General features: G+C 36.1%; 1 protein-coding gene across 1 annotated transcript in view; it reads left to right on the forward strand.

Moving 5' to 3' along the window:
* The window catches only part of Nup54 (nuclear pore complex protein Nup54), a 180,668-nt gene that overhangs the window by 47,877 nt on the left and 110,432 nt on the right, over positions 1-22,359 (forward strand). Inside the window, exon 3 of the mRNA XM_090390364.1 lies at positions 6,102-6,353. Coding sequence (XP_090246490.1) covers positions 6,102-6,353 — 252 coding nt within the window. The remainder of the gene's footprint in view (positions 1-6,101; positions 6,354-22,359) is intronic.

Genomic DNA, 22,359 nt, shown 5'->3' on the forward strand with positions numbered 1-22,359 from the left:
TGTTTTTATCATTGTTTTGTTCGGATTTTTTTTTTTTTTTTTTTTGGATGGTGCAGTATAAGCCATAGGCTTTCTTGCACCATGCAGCCGTTACTAATACATAGACAAAATTTTAGACTAGTTTTTCTTATATATTTCATACTTTGGAATGGAACCCCTTTATTACTATGGAGCCATAACTCAGTTTCACTTTTTCAGTATTCACGGCATTTCTCAGGAACGTAACCCCCGCGAATAGCAGGGGGTTTACTGTATTTACTTACATACAAGCTGCTAAAACATAGAAAAACTGCAGAATAGAATTTATCAATATAATCAACTCACCCCAAATAATGGTGGAATAAAGAATTTGTAGGCAAAAAGAGAGAGAGCGAGAGAGACAACCTAGAACAATTTCCAAAAATACCCAGTTATCAAGAACCTCTTACTGTTAAAGTGCAAGTAAAGGTTAGGTACGTTCAGACAAACAGGCCAAAAGACATTGTGGATGAAATTTCATCTACATTAACGAGTTTAACAAAATGTATGGCGCCTACCAGAATAATTCTAAGCTAATCTTAAATTGGAGCAGACAAATCTGCAGAATCTTCAGACTTATATTAACTTATATTTAAAACTTTAAATATTTAAAAAATATATATACTTTTTTTTATACAAAGCAAAGCAGGAACTGGGAGAGCAAAGTTGTATTTCTGCACAACATATATTAACAGTGCAAACTTCCTTTCATAAGCTACAAAATGAAATTAGGTCATCACAGACAAAGGAAATCAGAGTAGAGTATAACAAAGCCAAATTCATTATATAATGTTAAAACGGCTTGATGATCCATCTCAAAAAGTTTTAGTAGAATTATATAACAAAATCTTCCCGGAAAACTTGTTCTCAGAGTAACTGCACTCTGCAGTTACTATCCTGTGGTGTACCGTAGTCATAGTTGCTTATGTGAAAAAATTTAAACATACAAGAAGTCACAGAGAAAATGATTGTTCAGCAGACTCTCGATTTACTGGGATCGATTTAACTGGGACACTTCAAGACTCCAAATAAAAATTTAAAAAAACCAGAATAGGTATAAACAGATGTTTTACAAGTCGTAAATAAGCAACAAGCAGGGCATTATAAAATTGTCATTGGGATATTATTATCTTGCAACCCCCACGCTCAAAAAAAAAAAAAAAAAAAAAAAATGTTTAGTTTGTTTCAATTAAACAAAAACTTGAAATTATTCAAAAGTTTGAAAACGGTGCATCCGTTAAATCTCTAAAGAACCAGTATAATGTTGATGACCAAACCATACGTGACATTGGAAAAAATAAAGGGAAGCATCGTATTGGACACACGAGTAGTGCATGGTAATTTTTTTTATATCTATCACCATATTTTTTACGTGGGTTGCTGAACATTTTCTTGGATATACTGTACTGTAGTAAGTCCCTGACTTACGTAACTTCAAACTTACGTTTTTTTTTTTTTTTTTTTTTCTTGTTTAGAATTGTAAAATTTAAAACAGAATAATAAGTAATCAATAAAGACGATCACGGCACGTAGGATTTGTAGTCACAAGCTTAAAAATAGGAATGAAGAAAGGAGTTCTAAAATTTATTTAGGTTTCATAATAACATAAAATTACCTCGAATTCCATTATTATCGCAAATGCAATATGATCGAGTTTACTACCCTTTTATAATGAATTGCAGTAACAGAAAAGCCCATTAACCCGGAATATGCAAATTGTTTTATGGTAGTGACCTCCAGAAAGGTGTTTTAGTAAAATGTGAGCTCGCGTGGGGTGATAATAGTGAGTTTTCGCCTTAATCCTGTGAAATTCTTTACATAAAATTTCATTTTGACTGTTATCATGGTGCCGAATAAGAGAATAAGTGACAGCAGTACTAGTAAATCTATCAAAAAAAAAAAAAAGGGAAAGCAATCGATTCAAATCCGAAAATTAAGGATGTTTGAAAATAGTCAAACATGAACAAGTATCGCACGGAATTTAATTTGTTAGTGTCAACAGTGAACACAATAATAAAGGAAAAAGACAATAAGAAAAGCGGTGAATAGGTATAAACAGATGTTTTCGTAAATAAGCAACAAGCAGGGCATTATAAAGTTGTCATTGGGATATTATTATCTTGCAACCCCCACGCTCAAAAAAAAAAAAAAAAAAATGTTTAGTTTGTTTTAGTCAAGTTTGTTTTAATGAAGTCAACTATGATAACCAAGGCTACGAAATACATATCAGTTTTTACTGTACAATTTCTTCCTTTAATGTTTTCTTTTCTTATGTGCCACTCCAACAACTTCACCACTGTCCCCAGATAAAGTTTTTAATTGAACTAATTAAAAATATATAACTATTTTTATTTATTCTTCTGAGGATATTATGTGGTTTTTGTAATTTTGGCATATCACAGATATAGGAGCAATATTTTATTAGTCATTTCCTAGTTATGTAAAACTCGACTTACGTAAGAAGTCCTGAAAAGTATGTCGGGAACTTACTGTATTTTTGGATTAACCGTAAAATCGATTATCTAGGATTTTTATTTTGCCATCTATCCCGGAAAATCGAGAGTCACTGTATATCTTATGTGTATTTTTTTTTTTTGATACTGACAGTTTTCTGTGCACATCATGGCTTCAGAAAGAACCACTCAACACTAGACATATTTATCAAATTAGAAAATACAGACATTCCCCAACTTACGTAAGAGTTCCATTCTGCGGAACTCTGCATAATTTGAATTTTACGTGTCAGAATTTCCCTAAAGGCATATGCAGCACTCGCAACGATGCTTGCTGAATTTGATTGACGCAAAAAAAATGTTCAATGAACATGTAAATAGGAATTATTTGTTCAATTTTTTTTTATCTCATGCATAGGAAAAATTACAGAAGTGTGCAATTACAAAATTTCAAAATTATAAAATTCCAAAAAAAGGGAGGGGACAGGCATAGCGTCAGCAAGTTTTATATTTTGAGCATCGTTGCCAGAATCAGTCTCCAGCTGATAAGTATACCACTGTAGAGGTTGGGGGCTGTGGAAATTTAGAGGGGGGGGGGGGTTCCAGCGCATCACAAAATTTCTCTGCTGCTGCAGAATTGGCACTGGGGACTTCACTGCATACCTTAACATTGTGGAAACCAGTGTGATGCTTGAAGCTATTAAACCACCAGTTGCTTGCCACGAACTTGGCTTGGGGTTCGCCATACTTATCCTTAATATCTTCATAAATACTTGTTGCTTTTGCTTGAATGGCCATTAGACTCAGGGGCACGTGCTTCTGAATCTGATTTTCCATCCATATTATTGATAGCTTCAATATAGCACCTGAATTATGATAATCTTCAATATAGCACCTGGACACTGTTTTGTGATCACTGTTGATCTTAAATGCGTTAATCCTTTAACATGTTATTTTACACATGCACTGTTCTTTAAAATACCATTCACTGTTGAAGCAGCGAGACTAATTTCTGTGCAATAGATGACAAACTCTGTCCTGCTTCATACTTCTTAATCATCTTCATTTCTAAATCAATTTTGTTTCGTTTCCTAGCACTGCCACCACTTACACTCTCCATAGGTCACTTTACCTTCATCATTGTAATAAGTAAATAGGAATGAAGAGAAGATTGTGAAAATTTGTTTTTTATATGATTGAAGATTTCAGTGAAGGGAAACGCATTTCAGCATAATAATGTAAAAACTTGCACAAATACAGTTATCGGTATTATTGCAAATGAAATAAGATCGAGTTTACTACCCATTTATAGTAGATTTCACTAAAATAAGAGCCCAGTAAACCAGAAAGGGCAAATTGTTTTTGTTTTATGGTCGTTGACCTCCAAAAATCTTCTTTAGAAAAATATCAACAAAGCCGTTAAAAATTGATTCTTCTAATGGAACATATGATAATGATGAAAGGGTAGTGCTTCATTATAAAAATGACCTTTTAGAGAGATATAGCTTAGTTATATAGTGAAATTTTCAACTTCCGGGGTCTTGGAATTGGATTCACATTGCGATGTTTCACAATACCTCCATTTATTCCTACAGGATACAAAATACATTTCCACGATTTTTTTAAGTTTGCACCGGTCGGAAAAAACTTATGTAAAGATGAATTTACGGAAGTCGAGTATTACAGAAATTGGTGAGTGCCTGTAATGTAATGAAATGCTTTCTTGTGAAAAGAACATTAGGTTATTAACGTCTTTTTGACGTAGAAAAGGTGTGAAATTCTCTCATCTACCATAGTATCTCAGAATTTCTTGCAACATATCATTTTAGTCCTCTTTAGTCCATCTGCAGATGGCCTTTCTGAAAATTTTCACACAAGGAGAAGATATCCCACAGGAGGTATCTTCTAAGCAGTAAACTAACTACTAATCCATAAACTTTCATTTTCATCGTTACCATATGTTTTACTAATTACTTTCATCATTATCGTATGTTCTGTTATAAGAATCAATTTTTGAATGCCTTTGTAATATTTTTCTAAAATACATTTCTGGAGGTCACTACTACCATAAAACAATAAAAACAATTTGCAATTTCCAGTTTATTGGGCTTTTCTGTTAGCGCAATCTATTATAAATGGGTAGTAAACTTCATCTTATTACATTTGCAATAATACTGATAATTAGAATTCTGTGGATTTTTACGTTATGATATTATGGTGAAATGATTTCCCCTTCACTGAAACCTTCAATCATATAAAAAACAAATCATTTTTTAAAATATTCTCTTCATTCCTATTTGCTTGTTACAATGGTAAAGGGAACAATGGAAAGTGCAAGTGCTGGCAGTGCTAGGAAACGAAACAAAATTGATATAGAAATGAAGATGATTAATTAAGAAGTACGAAGCAGGACAAAGTTTGTCATCTATTGCACGGAATTAGGTCTCGCTGCTTCAACGGTGAATACTATTTTAAGGGACAGTGCGCGTATAAAAGAACATGTTAAAGGATCAACAGTGATTACAAAACAGCATTCAGGTGCTGTATCGAAGATGGAAATGCTATTAATTATATGAATGGAAAATCAGATTAAGAAGCAAGTGCCCCTGAGTCCAATGGCCATTCAAGCAAAAGCAACAAGTATTTATGAAGATATTAAGGATAAGTACGGCGAACACCAAACCAAGTTTGTGGCAGGCAATAGGTGGTTTAATAGGTTCAAGCATAACGCAGGTTTTCAAAACATTAAAGTATGTGGCGAAGTCGCCATTGCCGATTCTGCTGCTGCAGAGAGATTTTGTGACGTGTTGGGAAAAATCCCTTAACTTATGCAGCGGCGTGCTTATCAGCTGGAGAGTTAATTCTGGCAACGATGCTCGAAAGATAAAACTTGCTGACATTATGCCTGTCTCCTCTCTCTTTTTGTAATTTTGTATAGTTTTGTAATTTTTCCCATGCATGAGATTAAAAAAAAATTGAATAAATAATTCTATTTGCAAGTGCTGTATAAGCATTTAGGGAAATTCTGACATGTAGAGCTCTGCAGAACCCAACCCTTACGTAAGTCGTGGAGTGGCTGTACAGGACTGGGTAATGGCATACATCTTAAATGAGAAGCTGTAAACTTTCCTTTGGTGAATTAAGGTGTTACACTACTTTAAATAAAAGTAGTACAACACCAAAGCAACTTGTGGCAAGGTGCTTCCACAATATGAGATTGACGCAGTAAGTAGCAAGCCCAGTTTGCTCATAACTATGTGTAGAAAGAGGCTGTGCCTGACTTGTACACATATGTCATAAAATAGTGCAATTCCATACTAAATTTAATTTACTTCTGTCAGTTATTTTGCAAATTTCTGCAGTGTTTGGTATTTATATATTAATTTTTGTGTGCTGTTTATGTGACAGTGTCGTTGTATCAGGTGTTGAAGGTGCTTTATTCTTAATGTACTAGTCAAAGGCTGTACTAGTGAATGCCAAAAAAAAATGTTATTGTAGAATTTTCTTCATTTGGATAAATAGAGGTATGCATTTATCTATGTGTTTCTTTTTGAAAATCCCTTACTTATGTAAGAGCTTTTACATTAGGTTAGTGAATTATTTTATTTTGATATTGCAACATTATTGTAGGTTTTGGGTTTGGTACGCTTAGCACACCTGCAACTACTGCTGGTACCACTGGGTTTGGATTTGGATTTGGCACACCTAGCACTTCAGCACCAAGTAGTAGTTTCTTCTCTGGATTTGGAACAAATACTGCCACAACAACCACACCATCATTTTCATTCGGGGGAGGTATAGGTGGTACTGCAACTACTACTACTGCACCTGCTTTTTCTTTTGGTGGCCTTGGAAGTAATGCATCAACTGGCTTTTCCTTTGGTAAATATTAAATATACTTTCACCTAAGTGTAAAGTAAATTAATGCTTTTGGCAAGATTGTAAGTTGCTATTTAAAATTTTAAACTATTTTTATGTCTTAATTTTGTTTATATTGATTTAAAAAATCTCTCATTTGTAGTATAACACTTGATAAATCACAGTGAAGAAATTTGGTTTTTTTTTTAATTTATTTTTTATCTCCAACTGCTGTTTTTGTTAGTGTTCAAGTTCCTCAGTTTAATGTATAAACAAAATATTTCTCATTGAACTGCATATCAAAAGTAGTCAGCTCTAGTATTGTCTATACAGTGCAAGAAAGCCAGAGGCTTTATCTACACCAGCAAAAAAAAAAACCCTTCAGGGAATCCCTTTCCAATCATAAGGGCTATATTCCTGAAAAGGACAGTGTTTAGCAAAACCATATTTGGTAAGACTAAAGTCCTATAAAAAATAAGGGATTAAATACTAAGAATATAAGAGAACAATAAGGTGATGATGGAACCACATACATACATAAATGCTCACTTTCGCTTTCAACACTTACTGAATGTTTGTAAGGGAAAATAAATGTTAATAATTTACATTACATGAAACAAATGTGATAATCTTCAAAGCATGCCCACAAAAATTGTAAGTGATAGTCAGATAATGGAAAAACTACAGGGTGGCGAACATCCGTGCCAAATGTAATACTATATATTTGGGGTTACCACTTGTTGACCCTCAATGATTTTTCATGGATGAGACGGGTTCTTAATCTAAGTCAATAATATACTCATAAAGTAATTATTGTAGTTTTTTCATTTTTGTAAGTTTCCTTAATTTGACATATTACATTTAAAACAATTGATTATATGTTGTACTGACTGTGCCTTTCTTTGTTGTTCTATAATGAAAAGAAATAAAAGTAGTTATCATGGTATATACCCCCTGACATTTTATTAAATTTATGCCAAAAAGGGATCTGAACTGCAGTTAGCTGCATATTTTCCTAATACAAGCTCGAAAGAAAATTAATTGGCGATCCCTGGTTATATGGTACTGACAAGTGCATCACTACTGCAGGGTTGAACACAAATCTGCTCCCTCTGCACCATGCATTAGAAAAGTGGATTTGTTCAAGTTGCAGTGCCACAGTTGCTCCAGAGTTCCCAAGATTATGGGGGGGGGACCTCAGAACTAGAGTCCTATGATCTTATTTTTGGACCTTTAAATATGTGTACCAGAAACCTAGACTATTTAAATCTGACATTGTCACATTTAGGTAGTCTAAGTTCTTGAACAATCTGATTTTGTTTGAGACTGGACTGAACTGCATATGCAAAAAAAAAAAAAAAAAAAAAAAAAAAAAAGAATAAATAAAAACTAATAAAAATTGTAAAATTTTTTTTTGTATACAAACACAAAACCATGTTATCTGAAATTTGTGAATGGAGAGATTCACTGCCAGTGGAACATATGTGGTCATTGTTAACTGGTCAAAAAATGAATACCGTAAAAGTAAAGGCATGTGAAATTATTATTGCCACCCATTGATTGAACTCTGTGCTATTTGCAGCAGTGTTTGGTTTTCGTTTATTGTTAAATGTGTGTGTTAGAAAGACTTGGTACACAGTTCTATTTGTTCTTTGTTTGTGTTGAGATTAGTTTATTTATATGGAAAAAAATTATAAAAAAAAATTTAGCTATGAATTCCAGTCTTTTACTTTTTTTTATTTATTATTATATTTATTTATGTATTTTTTGGTGGATATTAAAGGAGGTGCTCCTCAACATTCCAAAATTGTGGTACATGGAATACACTCTCTGAAATATAGGCAGCAACAAATGTGTTAATTGAATTTATGCCACCTGGCTCTAGTGTCACTAACACTGAAAACTCCACCTTCGTTTTATTGCTCCCTTTCATAAACCTCATATAAACCTCTCATAAACCTCATCAGATTTTCTCTAAAGTTTCTGAGCTCTGTGGTCCATGTTTTTAAAGTTTCTCTCCTTATGGATACCATTTTTCCAGGTACTTTGCTCATCTTTGAACATTTTCAAGTTTTTTACCATTTTTTTCCAGGTATTTTGTTCATCTTTGAACATTTTCAAGTTCAGTTTTAGTTTTTTTAAGTGTGGATTCCATTCCTGGACACCGTATTCCAAGTTTGGCCTTGCAGTTACAATTATAACCTTCCTATCTCTACAAGAATTTGCTCAATAAATCATAGACTTATTCTTGCCATTTTCCTGCACTGCACAGGGAATTTGTCTTACTTTATTATGACCCTCATTGACTCTATTATACAAGGAGTGAGGGAATGATGCCAGCAGTGGAGAAGATGGATCGCAAATAAGTAACACATACAACATACCTGATGAGGTAGAATGTGCGTTGAAAAAAATGAAGAATCAGAAGCTCTGGGGGGGGGGGAGATGAAGTTACTGTAGAGTTGTTAAAATTGGGGTGACACAAACTGGCAAGACTCTTCACAAAATGCATTAGAAAAGGTGTGACACCTAAGAAGTGGAATAATGCAATCATAGTTTTGCTGCAAAGGAAAGTAGATCAATCAGAAATTCGAAATTATAGCCCAATTAGCTTGTTATCCCACATCTACAAGTTGTTCACAAGGGTAATTACTAACAGATTAGAAAGAATACTTGATGAGAATCAACCGAAAGAGCAAGCTGGCTTTAGCACAGGATTCTCAACTATGGATCACCTTCATGTAATATCACAGCTAATGGAAAAAGCAAATGAATACAAAACACCATGATGCCTGGCATTTGACTCCTTACAGCATAAAGCAATGTTTCGGGCACTGAAAAGACAAGGCATATATTTTGATTTGTAAAATTATAAGAGAAGTTTACCTCAATTGAGCATTACAGCTCTGGTTCATACCATCTAATTATGATTTTGAAGAAAATATATGAGGACACTGCTTCCTTTATTAGACTAGACAAAAGACAGTAGCAAATTTAAAATTGAGAAAGGAATTCGATAAGGAGACAGTATATCCGAAGTTGTTTAATGCTGCCCTTGAGGAAGCTTTTAGAAGATTAGACTGGTCACAGAAAGGAGTCAATGTGAATGGAGAGTACCTAAACCATTTACAATTTGCAGATTCCATTGATAAGCCACAATCCCAAAGAATTAGAGGAAAATCTTAATGAGTTATGCAGAGTTAGTAAGAATTTTGGACTAAAGATGAATATGGCTAAAACAAAAGTAATGGTGAACAAGTATGCCACAGAAAGGGATATAATGATTGAAGGAGCAGTAATTGAAAGGGTGGAGTCATATACTTATCTGAGACAAGTCATTAGCTGTGATAATGATAAATGGCTGGAATTCAAGAGAAGAATAAATTTTGAATGGATAGCATTCGGGAAATACAGTCGCATACTGAAGAGCAATATCCCAATTTGTCAGAAAAGTAAAATAATGAACCAATGTATACTCTCCACCATGCCTTATGGAAGTGAAACTTGAGCACTCACCAAAAGAATAGAAGAGAAGCTGAGAACTACACAGCGAAGAATGGAAGAGATGCTAAGAACTACACAGCGAAGAATGGAATGAATTATATTGGGAATCAGACTGTTAGATAAGAAGAGAAACACATGGATTAGGCAGCAAATTCAAGTAAAAGGACATTCTTATCAAAACTAAAGAACTAAAATGGTTTTGGGCAGGACACATAGCTTGAAGTCATGATGACAGATGGACTAAGAAAATAACAGAATGATACCCAAGAGGAGCTAAAAGAAAACCTGGAAGACCACGATGGAGATGGACAGATGAAATTCATGATTTTGTGGGTAGTAAATGGATGGCCATTGCACAAAACAGAAGGAACTGGAAAGTTGCTGGAGCGGCCTTCCTCCTGCAGTGGATTGAAAATGGCTAATGATGATTGTGACCCTCGGATCCCTTTCTTTCTCTACTGTTTTTAATTCAGCTCCAGCAAAGTATGGGTTATTTTGGTGTTGGTATTTCATAAGTATAATATTTTATTATAGTTAAGATTTTAGTGTTGTTCTTGCAACACTAAAATGTAGTGAGCACATCTCATCATCCCCAAAGAAGCAGGTCTCAGCCATTTTAAAGGAATACTGCCTAATGGTCATCATTAACCACATTCTGAATCTTCACATATCTGCAGATTTTGACATAATTCTGCCCATTCCTTCCTTAATGTCATTTAAGAAAATCAGATGCAGTAGTAGTCCAAGTGCCAGATCCTGCAAGACTCCACCTCTACCATTCTGAAGAGTAACCTCTGTATGGTGTAATCTGGTAAGATCCTTGAGATGTTATCCATCTCAGGACTTTAACTGGAATTCCGATATGGTCAGCTTATATATTAGTGTCATGTGGTCAAATGCTTTACTAAAGTACAAATAAACAATATTGGTTATTTCTTAAATCTATTTTACAATTGAAATTCATAATAGCTTAACACGTTAGTTAAACAAGATTTTTCCTTTAGCAAACATTCAGAGTTCCGTTTAAGAAAACCATTCCTATTTTTGAAATACGTTGGCTCTTCTTCAACTACCTCAAATGAGGTGAAATGAGAATTCTGTAAAAACCCCTGCGAATCCAACTGTGTGGAAAAAGTGACCAGGTCTGCCATCAAGAGGGGTGTGCATTTTTTTTTTTTTTTCCTTTCTTCCTTTCACAACAGTGCCTGTCCACATGGCTAATTTGGTTGAACTGGGGTGAGACATCCTTCCTGGTCTTCCTTATTGACCAGTTTGTCACCTCGCAACTTCCATCTGTTTGCATTGCCTAAAAAGCACTTGGCAGGAAAGGAATCTGAATTTAAAAAGGTAGTCTTGAAGCTACGTTTTTTAGCATATCAACCAGGCAGTTTATTTGAAACTGGAATATATAAAAAAAAAATTGTAGTGCTAGAACATATATTCAAGCAGAGGAAGAGCATCTTTAAAATAGAAAAAATATTTTATTTTTATTTTATTTTGTTATATTAACTGTACAATTTTATTTAATCTTTTAAATATATTTTTAAATCCTTTAAGTATTTAAAGGCTGCTCTGCTTTTGTTTGTAAAGTAGAGGAAAGAATATGCTAAATTACTCATTATCTGTTTATAGACAGTAGTACGAAACTACGTATAAGTAGTGCTTATATGTGAACATTATTGGGCATGAGTAGTGTGGGTATCCCACTGAAAAATAGCATTTAGGATATTTAGGAATGGCATAGACAGAGCAGAAGCATGGTCTTGTTATGGTTTCAACAAGATGTCTTAACTGTCAGTGTGCCATTATTAATGGCACACTTCTGGCTTCCTGTGTCATGATTCTGGGTTTTGGGTATGCCACTCTCCCTAATATAGGCTAGATTACTCTCTGTCTGTTTACAGATGTGTGCATATGGCTATCACTGGATCCCAAACAGAAATGTGATTTGTCACTAAAGACCACATGATACCATTCTTGTTCTTAAACAGCTCTCTCCCTACGACTGAAGACTTGAAAATGGGATAGTGCCAGAGGCAGACGAGGCATCAGATGGTGAGAATGCAGCCCACCCTCTCACTGTCCTCTAATCGTGCTCTCCAATGTGGACACAAACAGAGATGGTGTTACTGTATTGGAATTATGGGGGATTGTGACACATGTTTCTTAAGTCAGCAGATCTGTTGATCTTCCAGTCTGATGTTCTTTTTATGCCACCAGAGCCTTGACATTGTGTCAGGGTACTTTCCTGTACCTATTTTTGCCAATAGTGTCTAACTGTTCACGTATCATAAGCTACAGAATGTCAGTTTACAATGTTGACTACCTAACTCCTGACAGCCCAATGATATGACCATTTTAATGCCCATCATCATTTGATTTTATATATATATATATATATATATATATATATATATATGGCACCTCCATAGCCAGGTGGGAAGGAGCAGCAGTGCGTAGCACACGCTTCTTGGTCAGAGCGGGTTCGAGCCCGTCACCACCAAATATGGAGGATGCAGAAAGGTCAGGGGAATGACCACTGCATATCCTGGAGCAATATGGCCTTAATTGCTAATGCTCCTAAAAACCAAATAACTAACTAACTAATTTGATTTTATCTGAAATGATGCCTTTACACTACTTATGTAGTTAAACTTATGTGTGAACTATAGTGTATTTACACCAATATTATATAGTTAATTTCACCTCATAACATATTATGCCTTGTGCATTTAGTCTTCTAAATATTATTATTACTTCTCATATTGTGGAATTAACTTCACAACCACGATAGCATGTTTGCATTACCAGGGTACCTGCCCACCCACTGATGAGTGAGCCAACAAGCTCCAAAACAGTGCCATCTGGGTGGTGGTGCCCACTGAGAAAAAATAACAGTAGTCTCCTCTATTAGAGAAGCATTGTTTATTTGAAGTAGTGCAATACCTGGTATCTCGTTGTTGAAGGTAGCTACAATATGAGATAAAATCAAACGATGCCTTTACACTACTTGTGGGTAAACTATGGTGTGTTTACACCAATATTATATAGTTAATTTGAACCCATAACATATTGTGCATTTAGTCTTCTAAATATTTATATATGTATATGTTTATCTCAAGTCACTGCATCTTTCTGATCATTACCTTTAAATTAATGGAAAACATTTTCAGTTAAATTACACTAAGTAACATGCTCCTTTTGAAAAGGAGTTAAATTGTGTTATTTTTAAAAAAAAAATTATTATTCTGTAAAACAGTTGTGCTGCATTTGTAAGTATACTTTCTTATAATTGGTTATAAATAATTGATGTTATAATTACTTTTTAATTTAAGGAAACACTACACTCACATGAATAAATTTAGCTTATTGAATTGAAAATATACTGAGCCTTCTATTCAGTACTCTTCATTACTAAGCTTTTTTCAGTTCCATATTAGGTCCACTCTGGGAATTCATCTTCAGGCTGGGAATGGGGACGGGGCTGAAACGTTTTAAGTAGTAGCCCATAAAAATAAATACAGCCACTCTCTGATTAACGTAAGGGTTGCTTTCTGCGGAACGCTACATTACCATTATCATTAGTAGAAGCATATGATGCAAGAAAGCAAGCTTATATAGCATCAGCCTAAAAAAAACCCTTCCCATTTCACCTATATATTAACTCCAGATATTTGACTAGTTCTGCCTTGAATTTATTTAAGCTGTCAACTTCTACAACAGATAGAAGTTTCTTCCAGCAATCAATATACTGAGCTACGTAAAGGCAAATTTCTGCACTTCTATTCTACAACTGTCTTTCCTCAATTTGAATTTATGTCCCCTCAGGTGACTAATCTGTGCAAGAGAAAGAATCTCATTAGCATTGAGCTTGATCAAACCATTTAAGGCCTTATACACTTCAATCAGATAACCTTGCAGGGGCCTAGTCTCCAGACTGCAATTTGCAGAACTTAAGCTTTTCCTTGTAAGAGCAACCCTTTGTTCCTCTCACCAATCTTGTTGTCCTTCTCCATACTTGTTCCAACAGCTCTACATCCTTGCTAAAATGAGCCCTCCACCTGTATGTAGATTCAAGACCATTAATTTATACGAGGAGATAATCACCACCTTAACCCTGCTAGAAAAATTCCTGTATGTCATTAACAACGCACTGTAAGCTACTTGTAGACTGTCTGCACTGCTCAGAAAACTTCATATCTAACTGCACAATTACCCCCAGGGCTTTTTCATTCTCCACCACCCTGAGTGTAGTACCGCACAGTTGATATGTTACTCTGGGGTTACTGCTACCCATATGCAGTACTATACATTTGTCAAGGTTAAACTTCAGTTGCCACCTCTCAGCCCATTGGCTCAACTTTTCTAGATTCTGTTACAGTAGCATAATGTCATTAGTGTCGTTAAAACCCTGCCAAGCTTCACATTGCCTGCACACTTGGACATTAAGCCTGATATACCTTCATCAATATCATTGATAAATGTAGAAAACAATGGGCCCAACATGTCCCCTCTTGGGGACACCACTAATAACATTAGCCCATGAAGAGCATTGTCCATTGATTACTGCTCTGTTTTCTCCCATTCAATCGTCCATTTATCCATAGCAACAACTTGCCCTTAATGCCATACTGCTCCAACTTGTACAATAGTTTTCCATGTGCAACAGTATCAAAAGCCTTCTTGAAATCTAAGTATATGATATCAAAATTATTTTTTGCATCCAGTTCCTTTGTGACCACATCATAGTATTCAATCAGAATTTTTTAGACAAGACTTCCCCTTAACAAACCCATGCTGTGTCTGAACTATAACTGCAGTCTTGTCTAGATGATCCTATATCGTCTCTTTAACCAGACTCCATTAATTTTCCCAGAACAGAAGTTAAACTAACAGGTCTGTAATTACTAGTGTCACCCTTTGATTCCCATTTGTGAATTGGGGTCACATTTGCACAACTCCAGTCCATGGGGACCTCCCTATGAGTCCAAGGAAGCCCTCATAATTATGGCTAAGGGTTTGCTTACTTCCTTTGCTTCCTCCTTTAATATAACTGGATAGATCCCATCCACCCCAGGTGCCTTCCTTATGTTTAACTTCAACAATTTCTCCTCCACTTTGCTCTCAGAGCAAAATCATTTAGCTCCCTGCCAAAATTTGATAAACTTCTGGCATTCCCCCTACTGAATAACTCCTCATTTGTGAATGCAGATGCAAAATACTCATTCAGTTTTTAAGCTACCTGAGCAGGGTCCTCAACATTTGAACCATTGATATCAAGTGGACCAATCTGATTCATTCTCTTCCTTCTAGAGTTTACATAAGAAAAGAACACTTTGCTGTTTTGCTGCATATAAGAGCTAAAACTAGTTTAGGTTTTGGCTTTTATATGTTTTTAAATCATATGAATGTAAATAATTTGTTTTGTTCATGTTGCAATTGGGAATTTGAAAGGGGAATTTGACCATTATTTTTTTATTTCAATACAGCAATAAGCATTATAAAGGTTGTAATTGACAGGAACATTATATCAAAGTAAGGGCTAGCTAGAATTCTCAGTTAACGTATGAAGACTTATTCACACATGTGAGATCATATGCTGCCATAAAATCGAATAGCCATCATTAGCTGTACTGATAAATTAGCTGCAATAAAACAGTTACAACGAAGTTGAAAAACTCTTCTAGCCTTGACTATCTGGATTAAATGCAAAAATTAATTTTGTTCTGTTAATATCTCTTTAATTTAACAAATTAATTTGTCCCCGTAGACTGGAAATGTGTCCCCAATTCACAAAGGATGACATGGATAATTAGAGACCTGTTAGTCGTTAGTCTAACTTCTGTTCCAGGAAAAATAATGGTCCTGGTTAAGGAAGTGATGCAGGATCGTCTAAACAAGACTGCAGTTATAGTTCAGACACAGCATGGGTTTGTTAAGGGGAAGTCTTGTCTGAAAAATTTTGATTGGATACTATGATGTGGTTTACAAAAGAACTGGATGCAAAAAATAATTTTGATATCATATACTTAGATCTTAGGAAAGCTTTTGATATTGTTGCACATGGAAGACTACTGTACAAATTGGAGAGGTATGGCATTAAGGGTAAGTTGCTACAATGGATAAAGGGATGGTTAAGTGGGAGAAGACAGAGTGGTAATCAATGGACACTGCTCTTTGTGGACTAATGTTATTAGTGGAGTTCCCCATGGTTTATTGTTGGGTCCATTGTTGTTTTCTGTATTTATTAATGATATTGATGAAGGTATATCAGGGTAAATGTCTAAGTTTGCAGAAGATTTGAAGGTTGGCAGTGTTGTTAATGATAGTATGCTACTGCAACAGGATCTGGAAAGGTTGAGCAGATGACTGAGAGGTGGCAACTGAAGTTTAACATTGACAAATGTAAAGTACTGCATATGTGTAGCATTAACCCAAGATTAACATATCAACTGTATTGTACCAATTGTATAGTACCAACATATCAACTGTATATGGGTAGCATTAGCCCAAGATTAATATATCAACTGTATAGTACTACACTGACAGTGGTGGAGAATGAAAAGGACATGGGGTAATTTTGCAATCATATATGAAGTTTTCTGAGCATTGCAGATAGGCTGCATGGTGTCTTGTCAATGATATACAGGAATTTTGCTAGCAGGGATAAGGGGGTGATAGTCCCCTTGTATAAGCCAATTGTCAGGCCACACCTTGAATACTATATAGAGGTCTGGAGGCCTCATTTTAGGAAAGATGTAGAGCTGCTGGAAAGAGTACAGAGAAGGACAACGAGATTGGTGAGTGAAAAAGAGTTGGTATTAAGCCAGGAAAGGCTTAAATTCTGCAAATTGCCGATTCTGGAGACTAGGCACCTGAAAGGTGATCTAATTGAGGTGTATAAGGCCTTGGGTGGATTGTGCAAGCTCAATGCTAATGGGATTCTTCCTCTTGCTCAGATTACTCTCCTGAGGGGAGTATAAATTCAAACTGAGGAAAGACAGTTGTTGAATAAAAGTGCAGAAATTTGCTTTTAGCCAGTGGGTGGTTGATAGTTTTAAGAAACTTAAATACGTTCAGGGCAGAATTGGACAAACATTTAGAGTGAATGGATAGGTGAAATGGGAAGTTCATTTTAAATAATGTCTATTAATGGCAAATTGCATTGAAATTATTCAGTAAGTGCTGTATCTGTTATCTGTATTTGTCAAGTAATTGCAGACACAGTATGAAAATAATTTTTTAAATTTTAAAGGAGTAGAAGATATTGCCCATCAGCCATTGTTTGCACCATTTTGACCTTTAAAAAAGAAATTATGAAATTGAATCAAGTTTTGCATAAATAGATAGAAGATATTACTGCATCAGTGATGAGTTTTATTTTCTTTTTTTTTTTTTTTTTAATTCTGATTTTATTTATGATATTACCGTATTTCCCCATGTATAAGACACACCTTTTTTCGAAAAATTTGGGGTCTAAAAACTGGGGACGTCTTATACAGTGGTTGTAGATTTTTTTACTTGCATTTCCCGCTTTTTCGCACTTGTGGTCTTTGCGCTCATTGTTTCACATTTGTTACCAGTACATGAGGTTACGTTTTGCTACGTTCTGCCCAGAAATGGCTCAGAAAAGATTTTCGTACAGTGCTGAATTCAAGTTAAAAGTGATCCAGTTTGCAAAAGTGAATGGAAGTCGTGCTGCTGAATGTAAGTTTGGTCCTCCGCCAACTGAGAAAACAATCCGAGACTGGCTACGGGAAGAAGAAACCCTACTGAAAATGCCACGGCAGAAGAAGGCCATTAGAGGCAAGTCAGCAAAATGGCCTGATTTAGAGAGGGAATTGAAGATATTGATTGAGGAGCAGAGGGCAATTAGAATTCCTGTGTCCACAAAGATGGTTCATGAGGCAAGAAGAATTGCTGATGAAAAAGAAGTTACTGATTTCAAAGGAGGGCATAATTGGTGCTTCAGGTTCATGAAACGGAATGGACTAAGCATGCGTACATGCACCAGACTTGCCCAAAATCTGCCTGAAAGCTGTGAGCAGAAGGTCCTTGAATTTCATTGTTTTGTCATTCAATGTAGGAAGACACATCAGGTTGAGTTGGGGCAGATTGCAAATATGGACGAAGTCCCCCTATAATTTGATGTTCCAAGTAACAGAAGATAATATTGATAAAAAGGGGGTGAAAACTGTAACTGTGAAGACAAGTGGACATGAAAAGAGCCATTATACAGTTTTTCTAGCTTGTTGTGCTGACGGAACCAAGCTGCCTCCTATGCTGATTTTCAAATGCAAAACAATGCCAAAAGAAGACATTCCTCGAGGAATGATTGTCCATGTTCATGACAAGGGTTGGATGGATCAGGATGGGATGAAGATCTGGTTTGACAAAGTTTGGAGCAGGAGACCAGGTGGGCTCTTATGCAAACCTGCCCTATCGGTACTTGATCAGTTCAGGGCACACAACAAAAAATACAAAGAAGATTGCTGCTGAGCAAAAAACAAAACTTGCCGTCATACCTGGAGGCTTGACATCCCAGCTCCAACCACTTGATGTCAGCATTAACAAACCCTTCAAAGCTGCCATGAGAGACGAATGGAACCAATGGATGAAGTCTTCTAGGGACAATTTGACACCAGCAGGAAGAGTGAAGAAACCAACTATAGGAGAAGTTTGTACCTGGGTGAAAAGATCCTGGGATAATATCAAGATTGAGATCGTTGTCAAGTCATTTAAGAAGTGTGGCATTTCAAATGCCATAGATGGAACTGAGGACGAGGCAATATATGAAGACAGTGATTCGTCGTCAGACACAGTTGAGGACAAGCTAATGGATGGGAGTTTTGACAGTGATGAGCTGTATGAATTTTATGATGAATAAAACTTGAGTTTAATAACTTTATGTAATACATTTTTTTTTTCAAATTTCAGGCCCCAAAATTAAGGTGCATCTTATACATGGGGAAATATGGTAATTCTATTCAGATTTCAGCATCTAATTCAAAATAATGACAAATTAATATTTAAAAATATTTTAAATGAAGTTTATAAATATTTTTAAAAATTTTCAAAACTCCATGAAGAAACACAATCCACTGAAACAGCCTCACTGGTGGAAAACTCACAGCCCCAGGACTAACACGTGTTAATTGAACTCACTCCCGAAAGGGTAAAATAAACATAATGAAACAAATTTTGTTATATCTTACAAGTTATCCTTTTCAAAATAATTGCCCGCCCACTGCCCTGAGTGTAGTACCACACAGTTGATAAGTTACTCTGGGATTACTGCTACCCATGTGCAGTAGCTTTAATATGTCAATGTTAAACTACCTGTAAGTTTAAGGACTCCTTATGTGCTGTATTATAATGACTAAGTATATTAAAGTAGCACCACTTTATTTTCAGCACTCACCTCTTGTTGAATCCACTTCGATGTGATGAGTTATAGAAGACACATATTTAATAAGAGTAAGAGACTTACTCATACTAAATCATTACTGAAGTTGTAGTTCAATTTAAATTTAAAAAATTAAACATGAAATTAATTTAAACCCATTCAAATATGCGCATAAGAAGGGAATGTACATTCCATTACACGGTTGTCAATTAAAATCATAAAGATGGGGATAACCTTGAATAGATTAATTATTAATAAAAAGCCAATAGTTGTGCATGAGCAACTGCCAATATTCGTCTTCAGTTAGCTTTGTGAGAAGAGGAACGCGAACATTATTAATAAGAAGAGTTATTACCCGAGATGCAATTCAGAGCATATGGGAACTTTATTTGTGCCAAGTCCCAAATAGGGAAGAAGTTGATTGGGAGTTTTGTGTTTAACATGTTCTAACAGGTTTTGTCAACATATGTCAAGTTTCAGTGTTGGGACAATTTTTGTTTTCTGTATTTATCAATGATACTGATGAAGGTATATCAGGCTAAATGCCCAAGTTTGCAGATGCTGCAACAGGATCTAGAAAAAGGCAGATGTCCTGAGAGGTGGCAACTGAAGTTTAACATTGAAAAATGCAAAGGTAGTAGAGACTCAGGGTAGTAGAGAATAGAATAGCTTGGGGGTAATTGTGCAGTCAGATATAAAGTTTTAACTTTCCTGAAAGAGCAGATTAATGATATACAGGAGTGTTGCTAGCAGGGATAAGGAGGTGTTATCCCTTTGTATAAGGCAATGGTCAGGTCACAGCTTAAATACTGCATACAGGTCAGGAGGCCTAATTTTAGGAAGGAATGTAGAGATGGAATGAGTACATAGAAAGGCAACAGGATTGGTGAGGAGAACATACAGGTGCCTTACCAAGAAAGGCTTAAGTTCTGCAACTTGCAGCATCTGGAGACTAGGCACCTGCAACGTGATGTGATTGAAGTGTATAAGACTTTGAATAGTTTGAGCAAGCTCAATGCTGATGGGATTGTTCCTCTTGCTCAGAGGAAAAATGAGGGAGCACAAATTCAAATTGAAGAAAGACTGTTGCAGAATAGACGTGCAGAATTTGCCATTAGCATTAGTAGAGGCATTTGATGCAAGAAAGCATCAGCCAAAAAAAAAAAGTAACATAAATAAATAAAAAATAACCACTTCCACTTCACCCCTCTGTTCGTTCGAAATACCTGTCCAGCTGAGCCTTAAACTTATTTAGGCTATCAACTTCCACGACAAGGGATGGAAGTCTGTTCCACCTACCAACCACCCGCTGGCTAAAGGCAAATTTCCGCACATCTATCCTACATCTGTCTTTCCTCAATTTGAATTTATGCCCTCTCAGGTGATTATTCTGAGCAAGAGGAAGAATCCCATCAGCATTGAGCATGCTCAAACCATTCAAGGGTTTGTACACCTCTATCAGATCACCTCGCTGGTGCCTAGTTTCCAGACACTGTAATTCGCAAAACTTAAGCCTTTCTTCGTAAGAGCACCCCTTTGTCCCATTCACCAATCTTGTTGCCCTTCTCTGTACTCGTTCCAGCAGCTCTACATCCTTCTTGAAATGAGGCCTCCAGGCCTGTATACAGTACTCTAGGTGTGGCCTGACCATTGCCTTATACAAGGGAATAATCACCTCCTTATCCCTGCTAGAAAAATTCCTATATATCATTGACAATACACCATGAGCTACTCTTGCAGCCCGTCTGCACTGCTCAGAGAACTTCATATCTGCCTGCACAACCACCCCCAGGTCCCTTTCATTCTCTACCACTGTCAGTGTAGTACCACAGAGTTGATACGTTGCTCTGGGGTTGCTGTTTCCCATATGTAGTACTTTACATTTGTCAATGTTAAACTTCATTTGCCACCTCGAAGCCCATCTGCTCAACCTTTCCAAATCCTGTTGCAGCAGCATAGTGTCAGTAGTGTCCTTGACAACCCTGCCAACCTTCGTATCGTCTGCAAACTTGGACATTAAGCCTGATATACCATCATCGATATCATTTATAAATACAGAAAACAATAAAGGACCCAATACTGAACCCTGAGGGACTCCACTAATAACATTAGTCCACGATGAGCAGTGTCCATTGATTACCACTCTCTGTCTTCTCCCCCTCAACCACCCATTTATCCATAGCAGCAATTTGCCTCCAATGCCACACTGCTCCAATTTGTGCAGCAGTCTTCCATGTGCAACAGTATCAAAAGCCTTTCTAAGATCCAAGTATATAATATCAAAGTTATTCCCTGCATCCAGTTCTTTTGTGACTGCATCATAGTATCCAATCAAATTGGTCAGGCAAGACTTCCCCTTAACAAAACCATGCTGTGTCCTAGCTATAACTGAAGTCTTGTCTAGATGATCCTGCAGTGCTTCTTTAACCAGTGCCTCCATTAATTTTCCGGGAACAGAAGTTAAACTCACAGGTCTATAATTACTTGTGTCAGCCTTTGATCCTCCTTTGTGAATTGGGGGTCACATTTGCACATCTCCAGTCCATGGGTACCTCCCCTGAGTCCAAGGAAGCTCTCATAATTCTGGCTAAGGGTTTGCTTACTTCCTTTGCTGCCTCCTTTAATATAACTGGATAGATCCCATCCACCCCAGGTGCCTTTCTTGTGTTTATCTTCAACAATTTCTCCTCCACTTTGCTCTCAGTTATTACAAGATTCTCTAGCTTACTGCTAGAGTTGAATACACCTCTGGCATTCCCCTCGCTGAATAACTCCTCATGTGTGAATGTCAATGCAAAATATTCATTTAGTTTGTTAGCTACCTGAGCAGGGTCATCAACAGTTGAACCATCGATATCAAGTGGACCAATCTGATTCATCCCCTTCCTTCTAGAGTTTACATAAGTAAAGAACTCTTTGCTGTTTTTCTTTGCATCCTTTGCCAAAGATTTCTCGTAATCTGCCTTCGCCTGTCTAACCTCCTTTGTAACTTGGTTACAGATCAACTTGTATCTATCATAGGCATCTGTGTCACGTGTTAATTTGTATGTATCCCATGCATTTTTCTTCTCTGCCATATGCCTCATTAGTTCATCTGACATCCATTTACCTTGAACAATA

The sequence above is a fragment of the Mastigoproctus giganteus genome, chromosome 2, assembly GCF_048544385.1.
Source record: "Mastigoproctus giganteus isolate SK-2022 chromosome 2, ASM4854438v1, whole genome shotgun sequence".
Lineage (NCBI taxonomy): Eukaryota > Metazoa > Arthropoda > Arachnida > Uropygi > Thelyphonidae > Mastigoproctus > Mastigoproctus giganteus.